General features: G+C 53.0%; 1 protein-coding gene across 2 annotated transcripts in view; it reads left to right on the top strand.

The window, feature by feature from the left end:
- The window catches only part of WWC1 (WW and C2 domain containing 1), a 119,203-nt gene that overhangs the window by 69,154 nt on the left and 34,256 nt on the right, over positions 1–15,793 (top strand). For both annotated transcript variants that reach the window (XM_045823060.1, XM_045823052.1), the window contains exons 4-8: positions 2,368–2,444; positions 4,024–4,103; positions 8,936–9,065; positions 10,692–10,838; positions 12,059–12,132. In XM_045823060.1, the coding sequence (XP_045679016.1) occupies positions 2,368–2,444; positions 4,024–4,103; positions 8,936–9,065; positions 10,692–10,838; positions 12,059–12,132 (508 nt within the window). The remainder of the gene's footprint in view (positions 1–2,367; positions 2,445–4,023; positions 4,104–8,935; positions 9,066–10,691; positions 10,839–12,058; positions 12,133–15,793) is intronic.

The raw sequence follows: 15,793 nt of genomic DNA, 5'->3' as shown, positions 1-15,793 counted from the left end.
TTCTCAGGATGGTGCCAGACTATCCCCTGCCAGTATGGCCAGTAGAAGAGTCTGGGGAGATCTGAGCAGAGAAAAGAGATACGAAGAGAAAAGATGTAAAGACACTGGCAAAGGGGAATCCTGGATAAAAACAGTCCAGCCAAATCATGAACCCTGTAATTCAGTCAACAAGCTGGAATCCAGTCAGCTTTTTGGGCCCCCACTCTTACGTGGGAGCTGGCAGCGGAGAGCCAGACATCGCAGGGAAGCCTTGAACGTGAAAAATAGAGATGAACACACACACACGGTGATGGGGAGGCCATGGAGGGAACGGGATGGGAGCGGGGAAGAAGGCATCAGGAAACGGCACGGCCGCGAAGCAAGAACAGGATGCCGCATTTTAGGAAGAGGCGCCCTCGGAGCACACAGAAGGGCCTTTGGAAACTAAAATGCGATGGTAGAAAGGAACAGTCCGCAGGAAGGCTAGAAGGCAAAACTGCGGAAATCTTCTGAAAAGCAGAACAAAAGCACAGTGAGATGAAAAGTAAGGGAAATAGAGCACCCAGCCAGGAAAGCTGAGTAATACACGTTCAGATAGAGCAGAGGAAACGGGGAAAGAAGCATCAATGAAATTATTCAGAAAAATGACCCATAACTGATGGAGGAGAGTTTTTGGATTGAAAGGGCTCAGTGAGTGCCCAGCACAATGGATAAAAGTCCACCACACTGAGGCAATATCACTGTGCAGATTAAACACTGGGAATGATTCAAGATCCTAGAAGTTTTCTGAGAGAAAAACCAGGTCACAGAAAAGTTACTGGGACTCAGCACAACTCTGGACTTCACAGCAGTAACCTGGGAAACCTAGGAGACAAGAGAGCAGTGCCTTCAAAATTTCAAGAACAGTCATTTCCAACCTGGAATTTTATATCCAGCAAAACTACCTGTCAACACGTAGAGGATAGCGTGAGGATATTTTTACTAATGCAAGACTTCAAAAAGGTTTCTCCATCCTCAACTCTGGTGTTCTGCCAAAATGAGGGGCTAGTCCACAGAGGGGAATACGTGGTATTTTGGAAAGAGGAGAGAAGCAAGGAGGGCACCTCCAGATGCCAACTGTGCAGAGAGAGCAAGCAGCTCACACTGCAGCCAGCCCATGTCTGAGCAAGACAGGGCCAGAAAGAGGAGCTGGCCAGAAGGGGGACGTGGTGGCCTGGTCTCTGAGAGGGAGATTTAGATAACTGGCAGAGTGCGAGGGTGAATCAGCGATGAGTTTGTAGGCAAGCATAAGAACTATGATTATTAGCTCAAAGAAAAACAGACGTGCTGGAGAGGAAAAGTAAGTAAAGTCGGCTCCATGCCTCTGCCCTGAATAGTGTTTACAGAGTAAAAGTCGTGCGAAACTGAAGGTTGCTTTCACCCTCATGATGCTGTCTCTGGGGAGGAGGGGCAGCCGGGCGCAGTGCCTGTGTGCAGGTGGGGTAGGGGCTGGGAAAGGCAGGAACCTAAGTCCCCATCGTCCAGAGGGATGAGTGAAGAAATAGCACCTAACTGAAAAAAATCAAGAAGTAGCAATACGTGCGTATTATTTAGACACACAGGGGTGGATACCCAGGAAACTGGCTGCCCGTGGTTACTTGTCTCCCTTCTGAGAGGGAGATACGGGCACAGGGACCTGTGGAACGCTCTCTTTTTATAGCAGAACTTGTGTTGTGTTGGACCATTAGACTGCGTTCATATACAGTCGGGGGCAAGAGTAGGATTATAGTTGTTCATATGGAAAATAATACAGTAATTAATAAGTAATACAAGAATAGAATGTTTTGCACACTCACAACTGTAAGCCTACTTTGGCCCCACCCTGTATAATGAATTAAAGTGGAACATTTAAAAATGTGAGACTTTGAAGGCGACCTCTATGGCCCTGTTCAAATATAAAATTCTTCTCTCTGGAGGGTTAGAGAGGGGACAGGGACCCGAGGGGAAGCTGATGGCCTCTTTCTTCACTGGGGTGCTCACCACTTTTTGGTTTATTTCTCTCTGATCTTTTTAGATGCAGGATGTATGTATTTGTTTATTGTGTATCGCTTCCTAATTTATGTTATTCTGTCCTGACAGTTTTTGGTAAACTATCGTTTTCCTCCCACAGTAGCTTTTAGACATTTTCCCTTGTTCAGGATTCTGCTCCATCATTTTAAATCACGCCAGTTGTGTGGTCCCCACCCATTTCATGCAGGGACCACATTTATTTCACAGATCCCCCAATGTTGGACATCTAGGTTATTCACTATTGGTCATCCCTCCCTGGGTTTATCTCGATGGCCAGCTGTGCCAGTTTCACCCAAATGTGTTTCTTCTACAGAATTTGGTCTCCCTTTTTCGTTGCAGTGGTGTCCGGTTCGTCGTCCAGCTCCAAGTACGACCCTGAGATCCTGAAAGCGGAAATCGCCACAGCGAAATCCAGGGTAGGGCGTCTTCGTGTGCACTGTGCGCGGGGGTCACTGAGGCTCCCCCACAAGACCAGAGCGGATGCAGAGACCAGGCTGGGGTAGCCAGTGCTGGCTAACAGGCCCTACATAATACCAGTAGTAGCGGTAGTCAGTTGTCGTCATAGTAACAGTACTGGTAATGGCAGATACGTCATCACAAGCACTTTACTATGTATACAAGGCACAGTGCTGAAAGTTTCATGCGTGTTATCTCATGTCATTACGACAGCCCCATGAGGTAGCTTCTGTCACTATCTGCACTTAAAGATCAGCAAACAGAGGCTTAGGGGACAAGTAACTTATGCAAGGTCACAAGGGACGCAGGTTTACTCCAGAGTTCCTAATGTCATGTGTGTGCTATCTTCCTAACTATTGCTGGTTCTACATGATCTTATTTAACCTCTTCACATTTGCCATTTTACTGATGTGGAAACTGAGGCATGGCAGTAAGTGAGGTGCTCAAGGTTAAAGGCAATATTTCGAACACTGGTTTTGTTCCACTTCAGAGAGGTTCAACTCAGGTGCTTGTAAGAAAACATAAAAGGGGGTAGAGGGCTGGGGGTGGGGCAGTAGGGAGCAGTGGGGACTGTAGCCTAGAGAGTGGGCTCTATCTACAGGGGTGGTTGACTTTTAGCTGTAGCTTACTGTGGCCATTCAGGAATGTGGGCTCAGTGCTGGCAGCTCTTCAAATACTTTTATTTTTTAAAGATTCTATTTATTTATTTTTAGAGTGAGGGGAAGGGAGAAAAAAAGGGAGAGAAACATCCATGTGACACAGAAACGTGATTGGTTGCCTCTTGCACGCCCCAACCAGGCATGTCCCCAACCAGGGACCTGGCCTGCAACCCAGGCATGTGCCCTGACCAGAAATCAAACCCTCGGCCTTTCAGTTCACTGGCTGGTGCTCCACCTATTGACCCACACCAGCCAGGGTGGCAGATCTTCAAGTATTTTTAGAGGAGAACTATATATCTAGGTTCATTATATGAAATTTCTCAATATTTAAATATTAGCAAGTAATTTTAAACATTTTAGTAGTGCTGCAGGCCAAACCAGGCATTCCTACAGGCTGGCTCTGGCTCCCAGGCTAAGGCCTGCCTTGAAGTTACTACATTGCCTTTCGCATCCATGCACAGCACTCCCGTACCTACTCCCTGCTTTACGTAGTGCTTGGCCCCGGGGGCTGCCACCATCCATCAGAACAGGAGAGGGAGGTGAGAGGGCTTGAGAGTGGTCACCCAGCTGGACAGTGGGAAGGCCAGGCTCCCTCCCAGGTCAGCCAGCTCCTCTCTACTTCCTGTGTCCCCGGAGCAAGGGCTTGGCTCTGCATGGCCTGCAGGATGGCCAGGCTGGGGTGCCGCCTGAGTGGGCAGCTGCAGAGAGCAAGGCAGCATCGGTGAGGGGGCAGTATGGTGACCAATGTGGCCCAGAGGGTGTTGACCTGGGTCATTGTGCAGGGGCCGTGGGGGGCTCTGGGTTTCCCTGCGAGGAGAAGGTGGCCTGCAGCTCGATGTCAGCCTCTGACCTGGCCCCCTGTGTGGTCTTCGTCACCCAGGTCAACAAGCTGAAGAGGGAGATGGTTCACCTCCAGCAGGAGCTGCAGTTCAAAGAGCATGGCTTTCAGACCCTGAAGAAGTGAGTCCGCCCTGCCCTCTGTCTCCCCACGGGGCTCTTCACCTCCCCGCCCTTCCCCCTTCATAAAACGTGGCTCTCCAGTCACGTGGTCCCAGTTCTGTTCCACTGCATTTACTGAACATATCGCCCAAGGTGTTGGGGTTTAGAAAGAGGAACTAGGAATCATTTCAGACCAGAGTTCCCATCGTCCCCTGAATTCCTGAAGCCCATAAAGTTCTGTGCTGCCCAGCTGAGTTTTATGAGCCAGTGTAGAAACTCGTACTGAACATTTCTGAGTGCCTGTCTTTTCCCCCATCCCGCCCCTCCCCAGTAGATCTAGTAGAATCTCCCATGCACAAAAACAGAACAAGCTCTTTTTCTTCCCATGGCCCCTAAACTGAGAGATGGCTTCACCTAGGGAGTTCCGTGGAGGGAACAAGTGTCTCTCCCACGATGAATTACCAGCAGAGTGTGCATGATTCCACACCCACTGTACTTTTTGGACTGTGACTTGAGGAGCTTCCAGGAAACTTAGACCAAATGAGATTTTCACTTTTGGAAGCCGGCTTGCAGCCAGGCAAGACGCAGCTCTGTGTTTCTGTAGAGCAGATGTGTTCACTGTCATGGCCGTGATTTTGCCGAGAGCAGTCGCTCGGTGCCGGGAAGCACTTGCAGCGTGTCTGCCCGGGCGACCTCATTCAGTCCTCACTGCAGCTCTGTAAGGACCGTTCTTTCCGCTAACTCCATGTTACAGATGAGGAAACAGTCACAGAGTCAGTGCTCGGTAAGCACGTGTTTACTGTGAGCAACCACCTGTCCATCCCGGCTTGTGCATTGACTCACGGTCAGTGTCTCTGATGGGCTCATCAGACAGTCGCTACAGAGCAGCTGGGCAGCTCTCTCAGAAGCTCCAGGGCGGACGTCTAGTAGCTTCCTCTGTTCGCAGGCACATCCCACTCAGAGTCCCAGGGAAGGCACATCTGTACAGACAGCTCACTTCCTTTCTCTCTCGCCCTGACTCCTCATCCTCTGAACCTCAAGTCCAGCCCCACCGATCCGTGGTCCGAGCCCCAGGCCTTTAGCTTTTAGCTGTCTGTCTCCCTGACCTCTTAATCGAGTGACCCATGACCCCCTGCTGAGGGAACTCTTGGTCTTATAAACATCTTCCTGGCCCCAAACCCCCACTGTCTGGGGTGAGTGACTGTGTGCCCCCACAACACAAGATATAAGAAAGCATGCTTGTGCATGATGTATTTTTTATACTATAAATTATGGTTGTGTATATAAGTACTCTGTCATTTGTGTGTGTGTGTGTGTGTGTGTGTGTGTGTGTGTGTGTGTATGCCAATGCTGTCTCTCTCAGACCAGATTCTGATGTCATTAAGGTAAGGGACCTTGCTTTATGCTTCTCGGTAATCTTCGGTAGGGCCATGGACATTTGAGGGCAGTGGTGTGAGCTTAGAAAATTCTTGTTTTTGACATATAAAGCAAGTGTCCTCCTCAGACGTCTACTATAGTAGGGAGGCAGCTTCGAAGGGCTTCTCCCACGTGCTCATCATCATCATCATCATTATCACCATCATCCTGCCCTGGGGGCCCTCCGCAGGAGCCCAACCCGCCTCCCCCTTCCTGCAGTTCTCGGGAGCTTCTGGTGAAAACACAGCTCATTATTCTCTGAGCCACCACAAACCTGTTTTACCACTTTGTCACCCTGTAGTAGCATTGAAAATTCTTGTTGTTGGGTAAGCTGAGCTGAAACCCCAAGGACAATCCTCCTTTTCTCCCCTCCCTCCACCCTCCGCCCTCCTGCCCTCCCGCCCTCCCGATGTCTGATGTCAGCCCCGATAAGACTCCCGCTGCCCACGCTCTCTAGCAGGAAGCTGGCACCCTGTGTGAGATGTCGGGGAGCATTTGCTTTAATGCACACCTTGGCACCGAGGGCTAGGAATGTAGCCTCAAGAGGAGATGGCCTGGGTTCAAATCCCAGTTCCCTGGGACCCTGGGAAAGTGACTTCATTCCTCTGAGCTTCGGCTTCTCTATCCGAATACGTCCTTATGAAGAGTGAATGGGGAAATTCACGTCAAGTGCATACGCGGTGGGCGACTTCTAGCTAGTTGCCTGCTTGGACTTGGGAAGGGACTTGGGTGAACCGGAGGCTGTGCTGGGTAAGCACTGTGGCCCCGTCACCTCATTCCATTGTCGGTACCCCCCCAAGGAGAAGTGTTTGTTCCGCCCGCTGTGTAGGTGAGGCACTGGCGGGCTGAAGGCAATACCCAAGGCCTCCTGGCTAGGAAAGCGGCAGATCAGGGATTGGAACCCAGTATTCCCGGATTTTGGAGCTCACGTCTTAATACCACCCTTCCTGCCATCGTACCAGGTACAACCTCCCACCCCCCAAAAAGATAAGATCCCTTCATAGGGGACAGTACTGTCACTTCTTCCTCTTAGCGCCCTCTCTTTGCATTCCATGGAGGACGGATTAACTTGCCATGTGTTCCATGCATGGTCACCAACCCACTGTCACAAGAAAAGGCTGACGAGGGGTGGACAGTACCTCTCAGGGGAGACTGAAAAATCACTATGGAAGGTGGGCATTTGGGCCTGCCGGCCGCCCTGAGCCCATGTGAATAGGAAGGAGTTGGGACCTGGCACACAGTTCCCACGGGAGAGAGGGCAGTGTGGTGTCTTTCTTCGTGTCCCCAAGGCCGCCTGCCCAGGTGCGAGCGGTCCCCGTAGGACGGGGAGGAGGTGGCTGCCGTCAGAGCCTAGCCCCGCTCCTCCGTCCGGCTGTGCTGTGGCTCCCGGGCGTGCGGGTCTGCGGTGCCGAGAGAAAGGACCCCTGCGGAATGTGCAAATCCTAAAACAGGACCCCCCCCAACCACAGGCATACACTCTCCCCTCCCTCCAGCCACACAACTTTTCTATTTCCTTAAAAAAAAAAAATTCATTCACTGTGTACATAATGGTGACCCTTTGTTCCCCTCCCCCACCCCAATCCCAAGAGCGTTCCTTCCCTCTGCGGGCTGCGCTCCGGAGCCAAATTCCAGAGCCCGGGTTGCTAAGGCCTCCGAGAGAAATCAGGTAGAGGCTGTGCGAGGAGCCCGAGGCCCAGAGACAGACTGCTTCTGTCTCGCCCTGCTGAGGATTCAAAGCCATCCTCCCCCTTGTTGGCAGAGGACAGCTGGGCACAGCCCCTTGCCCAGAGCCCCCAGCCCCTGGATATGCTCAAGCAGACAGTGTCTTCCCTGCATGTACCCTGCTGCCCCTCCCAATTTGGGGCAGGGCCCCCTCCAGTCCTGGGCACTCGCTCTCAGGGGTCCTCCCCTCCCCGGAGCATCTTGGGGAGGCCTCCGAGGCCGAAAGCTCCCCTTAGACGCGTTTCTCAACCTGAATCTGAGACCAGCCTTTGCCGACCTGGCAGGCTCGCCCAGGCCCGAGTCCTCGAAAGGAACAGACAGGCTATTTTTAGTGGGGAGACATAAATGGGGCTTTGTTTCCTCTCTGCGGAGCTGAACTAACGGATGGGAAGGGGGAGGGCTGAGCTGAGACCTCCATCAGGTCTCTCTCTCTTTCTCCTCCCCCTCCCCGCCCTCCCTCCTCAGAGGCACCGTTGATGAGACCAGGATGAAAACCTACTCCTGGGTGGGTCCGAGGCTCCCCATGCCAGTTACTTTTTTAGCTCGGTGCAGTGTAGCGGGAGACCACTGCGGACTGCCTATGAGCAGTGGCCCCCCTGCACAGATGGGTGTGTGGGGTCCCCGAGGGCCTCTCCTTGGGTGAAAATGGGAAGCAGTTCACACCCATCTCTGCCCTCTGAACCTTTCCCCGCCACAGCCCCCTCCCCCAGAGGGTTGGGGCCCAAGCCATCTCTGGGGACCTTCAGAAAACATCATGACCCTTCACATTTTATATATCCACCCCCCCACCAAAATGAACCTGTATGTAGGACCTAGATAAACCTGTAAGCGCTCCAGGCTAGAAGTATTCTAATCCTTTACAGTTGTCTGGTTCACCCCCGATTCTCCTTTATCCCGCTTGCTGCTCTGGACAGCTCCGTGGTGCGGGCTGGGCGCACACATTAGCCAGTTTTCTGAGAGGAGGAAGCTGAGGCTCCTTGTCCCTGGGGCCACGCCCGGGGTCACTCTGAGTGGTAGCCGGGGTGGGGTGGTGGTTTCCATCCTTCTAACCTTTCCTTCGTGGTGGTGTTGGCTCCATGAATGCCTGTTAAGGAAGGTGACTTTGCTTCTCTCCCCCAGGAGACATTAGGCAAAGTATGGAGGCATTTTTGGTTGTCATAGCTGAAGATGAGATGCTGCTGGCATCCAGTGGGCAGAGACCTGGGGTGGCACTAACCATCCTCCAATACACAGGGTAGCCCCCCACAGCAAGGAACGAGCCAGTCTCAGATATTAAAAGAGTTCTGAGGCTGAGAGAGCTGTACTAAAGGACTAGTCTGTGCCAGACACTAAAACTACTCAAACGTATTCAAGCCTGCCAGCACCAAGTCACATAAATTGCTGTGACACAGCGTAACGAGCGTAGTGTTGCAGCTATGCGCTATGCGTTATGGGAACACCTAGTGCAGCCTGGAGGACCCAGGAAAGTAATCTGGGAGGGCTTCCTGTAAGAGCCGACACTTAGAGGACCCTTGACTCCAATAGTGGTGTTGCCGCTGCAGCCCCACACTATGGGACATTTGTGATTTAACAGGGTCCTCCTGTGCCTTATTCCACAGGCGGAGCAGAGAGAGGAGACTTCTAGAGGGAATGGAGCTCCGTGGTCTGTGCTTCCTCCTGGGGAAGAGCCCCATCCCCTGCCCTATCTCTGACCTTTCCCATTGGTTGTCTCCTAGAATCGATAAGAAGATGTCGGATGCGCAGGGCAGCTACAAACTGGACGAAGCTCAGGCTGTCTTGAGAGAAACGAAGGCCATCAAGAAGGCCATCACCTGTGGAGAGAAGGAAAAGCAAGATCTCATTAAGGTGCGGAGTTCCCGTGACGGGGGCTCCATCTCTGTTTCTCCCGGGCCCCTTTCTGTGCCCGGACTCGCAGGCCAGTGCCACGTGCTGCGCCGACCCCTGAGTTCCCACCACTAGTTACCTCGGGCTTGTGGAAGGGGAGGCTCAGAAGCATTCAGTCACCTGCCTATGGTCACATGGCTGTGTGAAATGGCAGTTGAAACAGGAGCCCTCTAGTCCGAAGGTCATGCCCTTGCCGCTAGTTCCAGCCACCTGGCTTACCTTTCAAGGGACCAAATGGAGGAAGGTGACTCAGCATTGTTAATGTTGACATCAAAGGGTAGCATCTTTTTTTTTTCTTAACGATTTTATTTATTTATTTTTAGAGAGGACAAGGGAGAGAGTAAGAGAGGGAGAGAAATATCATTGTGTGGTTGCCTCTCTCACCCGCCCCTTCCTACTGGGGGCCTGGCCTGCAACCCAGGCGTGTGCCCTGACCAGGGATCGAACTGGCGACCCTTTGGTTCATAGGCCCATGCTCAGTCCACTGAGCTACACCAGCCAGGGCCAAAAGGTAGCATCTTTATAAGCATTTCATTGTGTGTTCTGGCTCTCTGCTGGGACCCGAACAGATGATAATAGGTGTGATTGATGTTCCAGGCAGTTGTGCCAAGCACTTTGCATGCACTGTGCCTCACCTAGCCTTGACACCAACCTTACTTTACCCCCATCATGCAGTTATAAAGGCTGCCTCGCTCAGAGAATACATGGGAAAGCCAGGGTTCAAGCCCGTGAACCCCTGTCTCAGAAGGCCGTTCTTGTAACCCTGGTCCGTCCCACTGCCTCTCGCGGGACTCCCCTGACCTCGGAGATATTATTGTTCCCGTCTGCAGGTGAGGGGTCTGAGGCTCAGAGAGGCCGTAAGTGACTTGGCGAAGGAAGCTTTACCCTCTAGCACAAACAGTAATTCTGAAGCTCCTGCCCAGAACGGCAGCCCAGTGAAAGCATTCAGACCAGGCACTGGCGGGCAGTGGGACGTGTTCCTGTTGTGAGTGGCAGTTCGGAACACCGAGTCTCGTGCCACACAGACCAGGAAAGCCTGGCTCTGTCGGTTGCCAGCCCCTCCGTGTAGCCGCTCCTTTGTGGATCACGCGGGGATCAAGTCATTCCTGGCAGGGCTGTGGCCAGGATTCAAAGAGGCCATGGTAAAGCTGACAGCGTCTGAGTGTGGGCTGTACTAGCACTTTACTCTGGGCGTCTCGTTGAATCGGCGTCATGGCCCCTGCGATGGGATCTAGGATTACTCCCCTTCTGCAGGAGAGGAAACTGAGGCACAGAGAGGGTAATCCTCTAGCTCAGATCACCCAGCTGGGGAGTAGCCGAGTGGGCGTTCTAACCCAGGATGTGTGGCTCCAGGGCCAGCATCCACACCTGTCTCCCAGGTAGGTGTGCGGCACAGTGCCCGGCACCTAGCAGGTGCCCACTCACTGCTGGCTCTTTACAACAGACAGAACTAGGAAGTCTGGATGAGCGTGGGCTCCTCCCAGGTTACGGAAGGTGGAGAGAAAGGTGCATGGGCCGCGGCAGACCCGGAGCCCCCTCCCAGGACGGAAAGCGTGTCGCTGACCACAGCTGTCCTCCCTGCCTCAGAGCCTTGCGATGCTGAAGGATGGCTTCCGGACCGACGGGGGGTCCCACTCCGACCTGTGGTCCAGCAGCAGCTCTCTGGAGGGTCCCGGCTTCCTGCTGCCGAAACAGTTCCTGGACGTGAGCTCCCAGACAGACATCTCGGGAAGTGTGAGTAGCAGTGCCTGCTGCCGGGGGGCTGCTGTGACGGCCAGCCACCCTCTTGCCGCTCACCAAAGGAGCCAGCTGGTGGTCGTCTGTGCGGCTGGCTGCTGACGCAGCCTGCAGGAGCCCCGTGCCCTTACAGAACTCTCCTGGCCCCGGCCTGTCGGGAGACAGTGGTGTGAGGAAAGGTTCCCATGAATCCCCGTGTTCACTGTCACCCGGCCATGTGCTTGTGTCTGGGTGCTGCCCAGAAAGTGTTTTTGAAGGACCAGGTGTCTTTCTCTGGTTTCCTTCGTCCCATTTTGCAGAGCCATTCTGTTCTTCTCTCCCCAGCTGGAAAAGAGAGGACGTGTTCCCCCTGTTCGTCCCAGAACAGCGCGTGCAGCCTCCAGGCAGCTGCGCGGCTCCCGGTTCCCAAGCTCGGTCTGGTCGTGGTCGATGAATGGTGCAGGTTCTGTCCAGGCCTGGCCTGTGACCTGGCCCGTGGCAGTCCGTTGCTTTGGGGAGCTTTTGTGTTCTAGAGCAGGTGACCTTGAACGAGTCACTGCCCAGCCTCTGTGGCTAAAATGCTATTCCTGTCTGATTTCTGTAGCCGTGCTCCCACTTGTGAAGAGAGGCTATACCCACGCCTGATGGGCTGAGCCTTGTAGCTTCTTGCTGCTCTCGATGGCAAACAGGCCTACCCCACCCTCACCCCCCCCACCACCACCACCCACGGGTCCAGCTACAAGCCAGCTGTGGGCTGAAATATGTGAGAAGAACCTGTGTGCCTCCTTCCAGTTCTAGAATCTTCTCCTCACTCACCCAGTGTCTCATTCCCAGCTGCAGCCTCCTGAGCTCTTTTCAGTTGACCTCCTCCGCAGTGCCCCCAGAATGGCTTTTCTTGTGAATGGGCTGTCCCTGTTTCCTCCCGACCAGCTGTCCTCCATGCTTCCGTGGCTTGAATGGGCTCCAGGCCATTTGTGGCCGCGAGATGATATTCTGAGCCATAAGCTTCTCTTCTAGACGTGATTGATGTCTGCGTTTGGGGCTCTTCCCATGGCCCGAAGGAAGGAGCGTGTTTCTGCCTAACCGGCTTCTTTGCAGCGCGCCCAGCCAGCTCCGCCATTGGGGGCTATACTTAGCTCCTTCCCCCAAGAACTGTCACGTCTCCCCTGCGTTCTTGATGCCCAGCGCAGCGCCAGTCATGACAGCCACATAACTTCTGACTTCCTCCTTTCCTCCAGTTCGGCCCCAGCAGCAACAATCAGTTGGCAGAGAAGGTCAGACTGCGCCTTCGATACGAAGAGGCTAAGAGGAGGTAATTGCGGGCCGGGGGTGGGATGGTCTGGCAACGTGAGTACGGTTGGAGAGGGTCGGCCGTGTGCCTGGCTTTTTACATGCCCCCCCTCGCTGAATCTGGCGAAGATTATGAAGACGAACATTACAGTCTTCATATTTTCACCTTCTCCGAAACTCAGATGGGAAATGACTGACCCAGCAACACTTAGCTAGGTAAGGGGTGGGCTGTGCTCTGAACTCGGATCCGTTGGACCTTAGAGCCTGCTTACCTCTTCCCCTGCTGGCCTCCGTCCCTGTAGTCGGAGTTTTCCAGTGCTCCTGTGTGTAGTGTGGCTTGAAGGAACACACTGGGATTAGCAGCAGGCTAAAGAGACTGGATCCTGCCCACTGGGAGCGAGCTGCGCTGTTAAACCACGTCAGATGCCAGTGACTTCGGATGTTCTGTGGCTTCACAGAATCCCGAGTAGTGGAGTTCTACTGCCACAAATAAAATTAATACAATGAGCAAAGCTGACATTTCCGGAGCATCTGTTACAAGCCAGACATTGCACTAAAGCGTCTGCATGTGCATTATCTCGTTGAATATCAGAAGCAACCGTACAGCATAGCTTATCTCATATGGTCTGCAAGTTAGAGAAGAGGAAGGCGAGATCCAAGATCGGTTTCCAGTGTGGTGACGTCAGAATTTGAACCCTGGACAATCCGGCTTCGTGTCCATGATCGTAGTGTATGCGCAACCAGCCTCACCGGGAAGGATCCCGCAGGGCGTTGTGTTACTGACAGAAGCAGGTGGGCTGCACCCATTTCTCCTCAGGCGAAGCAGTGTGGCCCATGGACCTTCTCAGCCAGTCCAGGTGGAGTGTCAGCACCCAGCTGTTCACTTCTGCCCCCTCTCTGGGAGCAGCAGTGACAGAAATTGGATAGAAACTCTAGGAAACAAAGAAGAGAATTTGTTGGCTTATTGAACTCCACGGTCCTGGGGGAAATGAGCTTCAGACCCAGCTCTATCCAGGGACTTAAGTGATTGCTACAAGGACTCAGTCTCACCCCTTTTCTCCACCCTGCTTGTGTTTGTGTGGATGGACTTACCTGTCAAAGGGGCAAGACGACCCCAGCAGTTCTAGGCTTCCATGCTACTGGTGGAAAGCGTGCCTGCCTTTCCCAATAGCTTTAACAAGTTTGGAGTCTGATACTCACAGCTTTTCTGGGTGAACCAGTCATTGATGTAGGGTGGGGAGAATCAGATTGATCAGGAGGTCCAGGCATGGGCGACATGCCCAGGTCTAGGAGGGAGACTGAAGTCAGCTTTGTGGGAACCCAGTGAAGCTGTGGGAGGAGTGGTTTCCCGAAGACAATTTGGAAGATTGTGAAGAAAGGAGGAGACATTGAACACCAGTCAGGTAGGGAGAAAATACTTCCAGTGTACTGTTGCAGCTCCCCCTAGAGGTCCCGCAAAACAACCGGATTTCTGCATTTGGACAGCCACTTCTTGTCCCCTCTGAAGGGGACTACTCTGAACCCTGGGTCTTGCCCAGTCTGGAGTAATGCCTGTGTGCGGGGATCAGTTCTGGAGAGACAAAGAGATTGCAGTCTTCCCTCTGGTGCTGAGCCACTCCACTTCCTGTCTCAGAGAGAAGTCTCAGCGCAGCTTCTCACCGCCTCACACCCTGGCTCATCCGCCTTAATCCAGCTTCCCACCTCCCCCTCCCCCTCAGCTCCGGTGTAGTTAGCTGTAAGGGACGGCGCAGCAGAGGCTGCAGGACCTGAAGGACCAAGGGCAGGCGGCTGCAGTGCAAGGTCAGGTCATTGTATGCCAAGCTTTGTCACGTGTGCGTTTCTGGGCAGTGAGTGTAGTAGTTCCATCCGATTCTCCGAAGGGTGGATGGCCCGCCGTGTGAGGCGCACTGGCGCAGTGAAGGAGCCACTGGAAAGAACATCTGAGAAAGCATCCGTCACCCCTTTGTCGTCCCACACACAGTGGAGCCGCTGCCAGACTCGGCCGTTTCGCTCTGTCTTCAAAGCAGCTGGAGAACAGCAGCCAGGGAGTTATCCCCCGATCAGTCCTGATGGATTGCTAGAGATGTGAATATGGAATTTAAATTAACTCGAAGAATCCGTGTGTGCGGAGACACTCGGCTGGGGAATGAGCAAACTTCGATGTGTCTCTCTGTCAGGAATGTTCACAACGCAGCACGGAGATCTAGTTTCCCACTGTGGTTTTTTGTGTTTGTTTTTAAACCCTCGCTGGAGGACATGTTTACTGATTTCTAGAGAGAGAGAGAGAGAAACATTGACGTGAGGCAGAAACACTGATCTGTTACCTCCTGTACACGCCCCAGCTGGGGAACAAACCCGCACCCTTTCGGTGCATGGGATGACACCCCAACCAACTGAACCACCTGGCCAGGGCCCCCCACCATGTTTTGATAAAATAAGAGTTGGGTCCCATTGTCAGCAGATCTGATGAGACTGGGTGGGAGTCCAGAGGCCTGGGCTCTCAGCAGGTACGAGATGCGCTTATACCTTCCGGTCTTAGGTGAGCCACATCCTTCCTGGACACGTGTCCAGCAGCATTAACCACCAGGTCTCCCCCACCCTTTAGGGGCTGGGAGAGGCTGGGATGTGGTGGCTGAAAGCACTTCGCACAGGCTAAACCTGAGAGGGTCACGTGATCGCATCAGTACTCTTAATTATGCTAGGAATCTTACTTTGGTCCAACCATAATCATACCTCACGTTGCCCTGACCGGTGTGGCTCAGCTGGTTGGGCATCGTTCCTCAGAGCAAAGGGTCACTGGTTCGATTCCGGTCAGGGCCCAAGTCTGGGTGGCAGGTTCAGCCCCTGGTCCAAGCACATACGATCGATGATTCTCTCCCTCTCTTTCTCCCTCTCTTCCCCTCTCTTTAAAAATAAATAAATAAAATCTGTTTTTAAAAAGTCATGTCTAATACCTGTAAGCACCTGGCAGTGTATAAAGAGAGCTTACTGGTTTTCTTACCATGTTGTCGCTTGGTCCTCATAACCCATCTCCCCTCACCTCACAGATGAGGGTCCTGGGTTTCAAAGGAGTTAAGGAATAGGGCTCTCTCTTCTGTAGCATTTATGTGCCAGCAGCATCCCGGGCACCGTACTAGAAACCCATGATACAAAACTTATTCCTCAACAAAAATTACATTTCATCAGTAAGGCCAGAGCCAAAGCTGCAACTAAAGGCCTCCGGCCCCACATCCATGGTTGCCCACACGGTGCTGCTGCCGCCGCTGCTCTCTGAACCAGGGACGTGTGGTCAGCAGTTGTCGTCTTTGGCGTGGTTGTAGTGGGCCCACGTCCGCCATTGGTTGAGCACCTGTCGTGTACCAAACACTCTGAATTCATTACTGCTCATTTCCACAGCAGCTCTGAATGGTGAAGAAGTGTTTTGTTATCTACAAGGCTCAGGGGCTTTGCCCAAGGTTACGTATTTAATAAATGGTCAAACCAGGTAATAACCACAGAGGCAGCGGAGACATTGGTTGAGTGCTTCCTGTGTGCCAAGCACTGTGCTGTGAGAGGTTTCAAGTTGTGTCATTGAAACCTTGAACCACAACTTGGGAGGAATGGCTACACCCTTTGGAGAGATTAGTGACTTGCCCAAGGTCATGTAGCTAGTGGTAAGAGCCTCTTGCCTGGTGATGAGTCCA

The sequence above is a fragment of the Phyllostomus hastatus genome, unplaced genomic scaffold, assembly GCF_019186645.2.
Source record: "Phyllostomus hastatus isolate PE091 unplaced genomic scaffold, TTU_PhHast_1.1 phas_contig_150, whole genome shotgun sequence".
Taxonomy (NCBI): domain Eukaryota; kingdom Metazoa; phylum Chordata; class Mammalia; order Chiroptera; family Phyllostomidae; genus Phyllostomus; species Phyllostomus hastatus.
The sequence above is the reverse complement of the archived record's forward strand: the minus strand, read 5'-3'. Positions and strand labels throughout refer to the sequence as shown.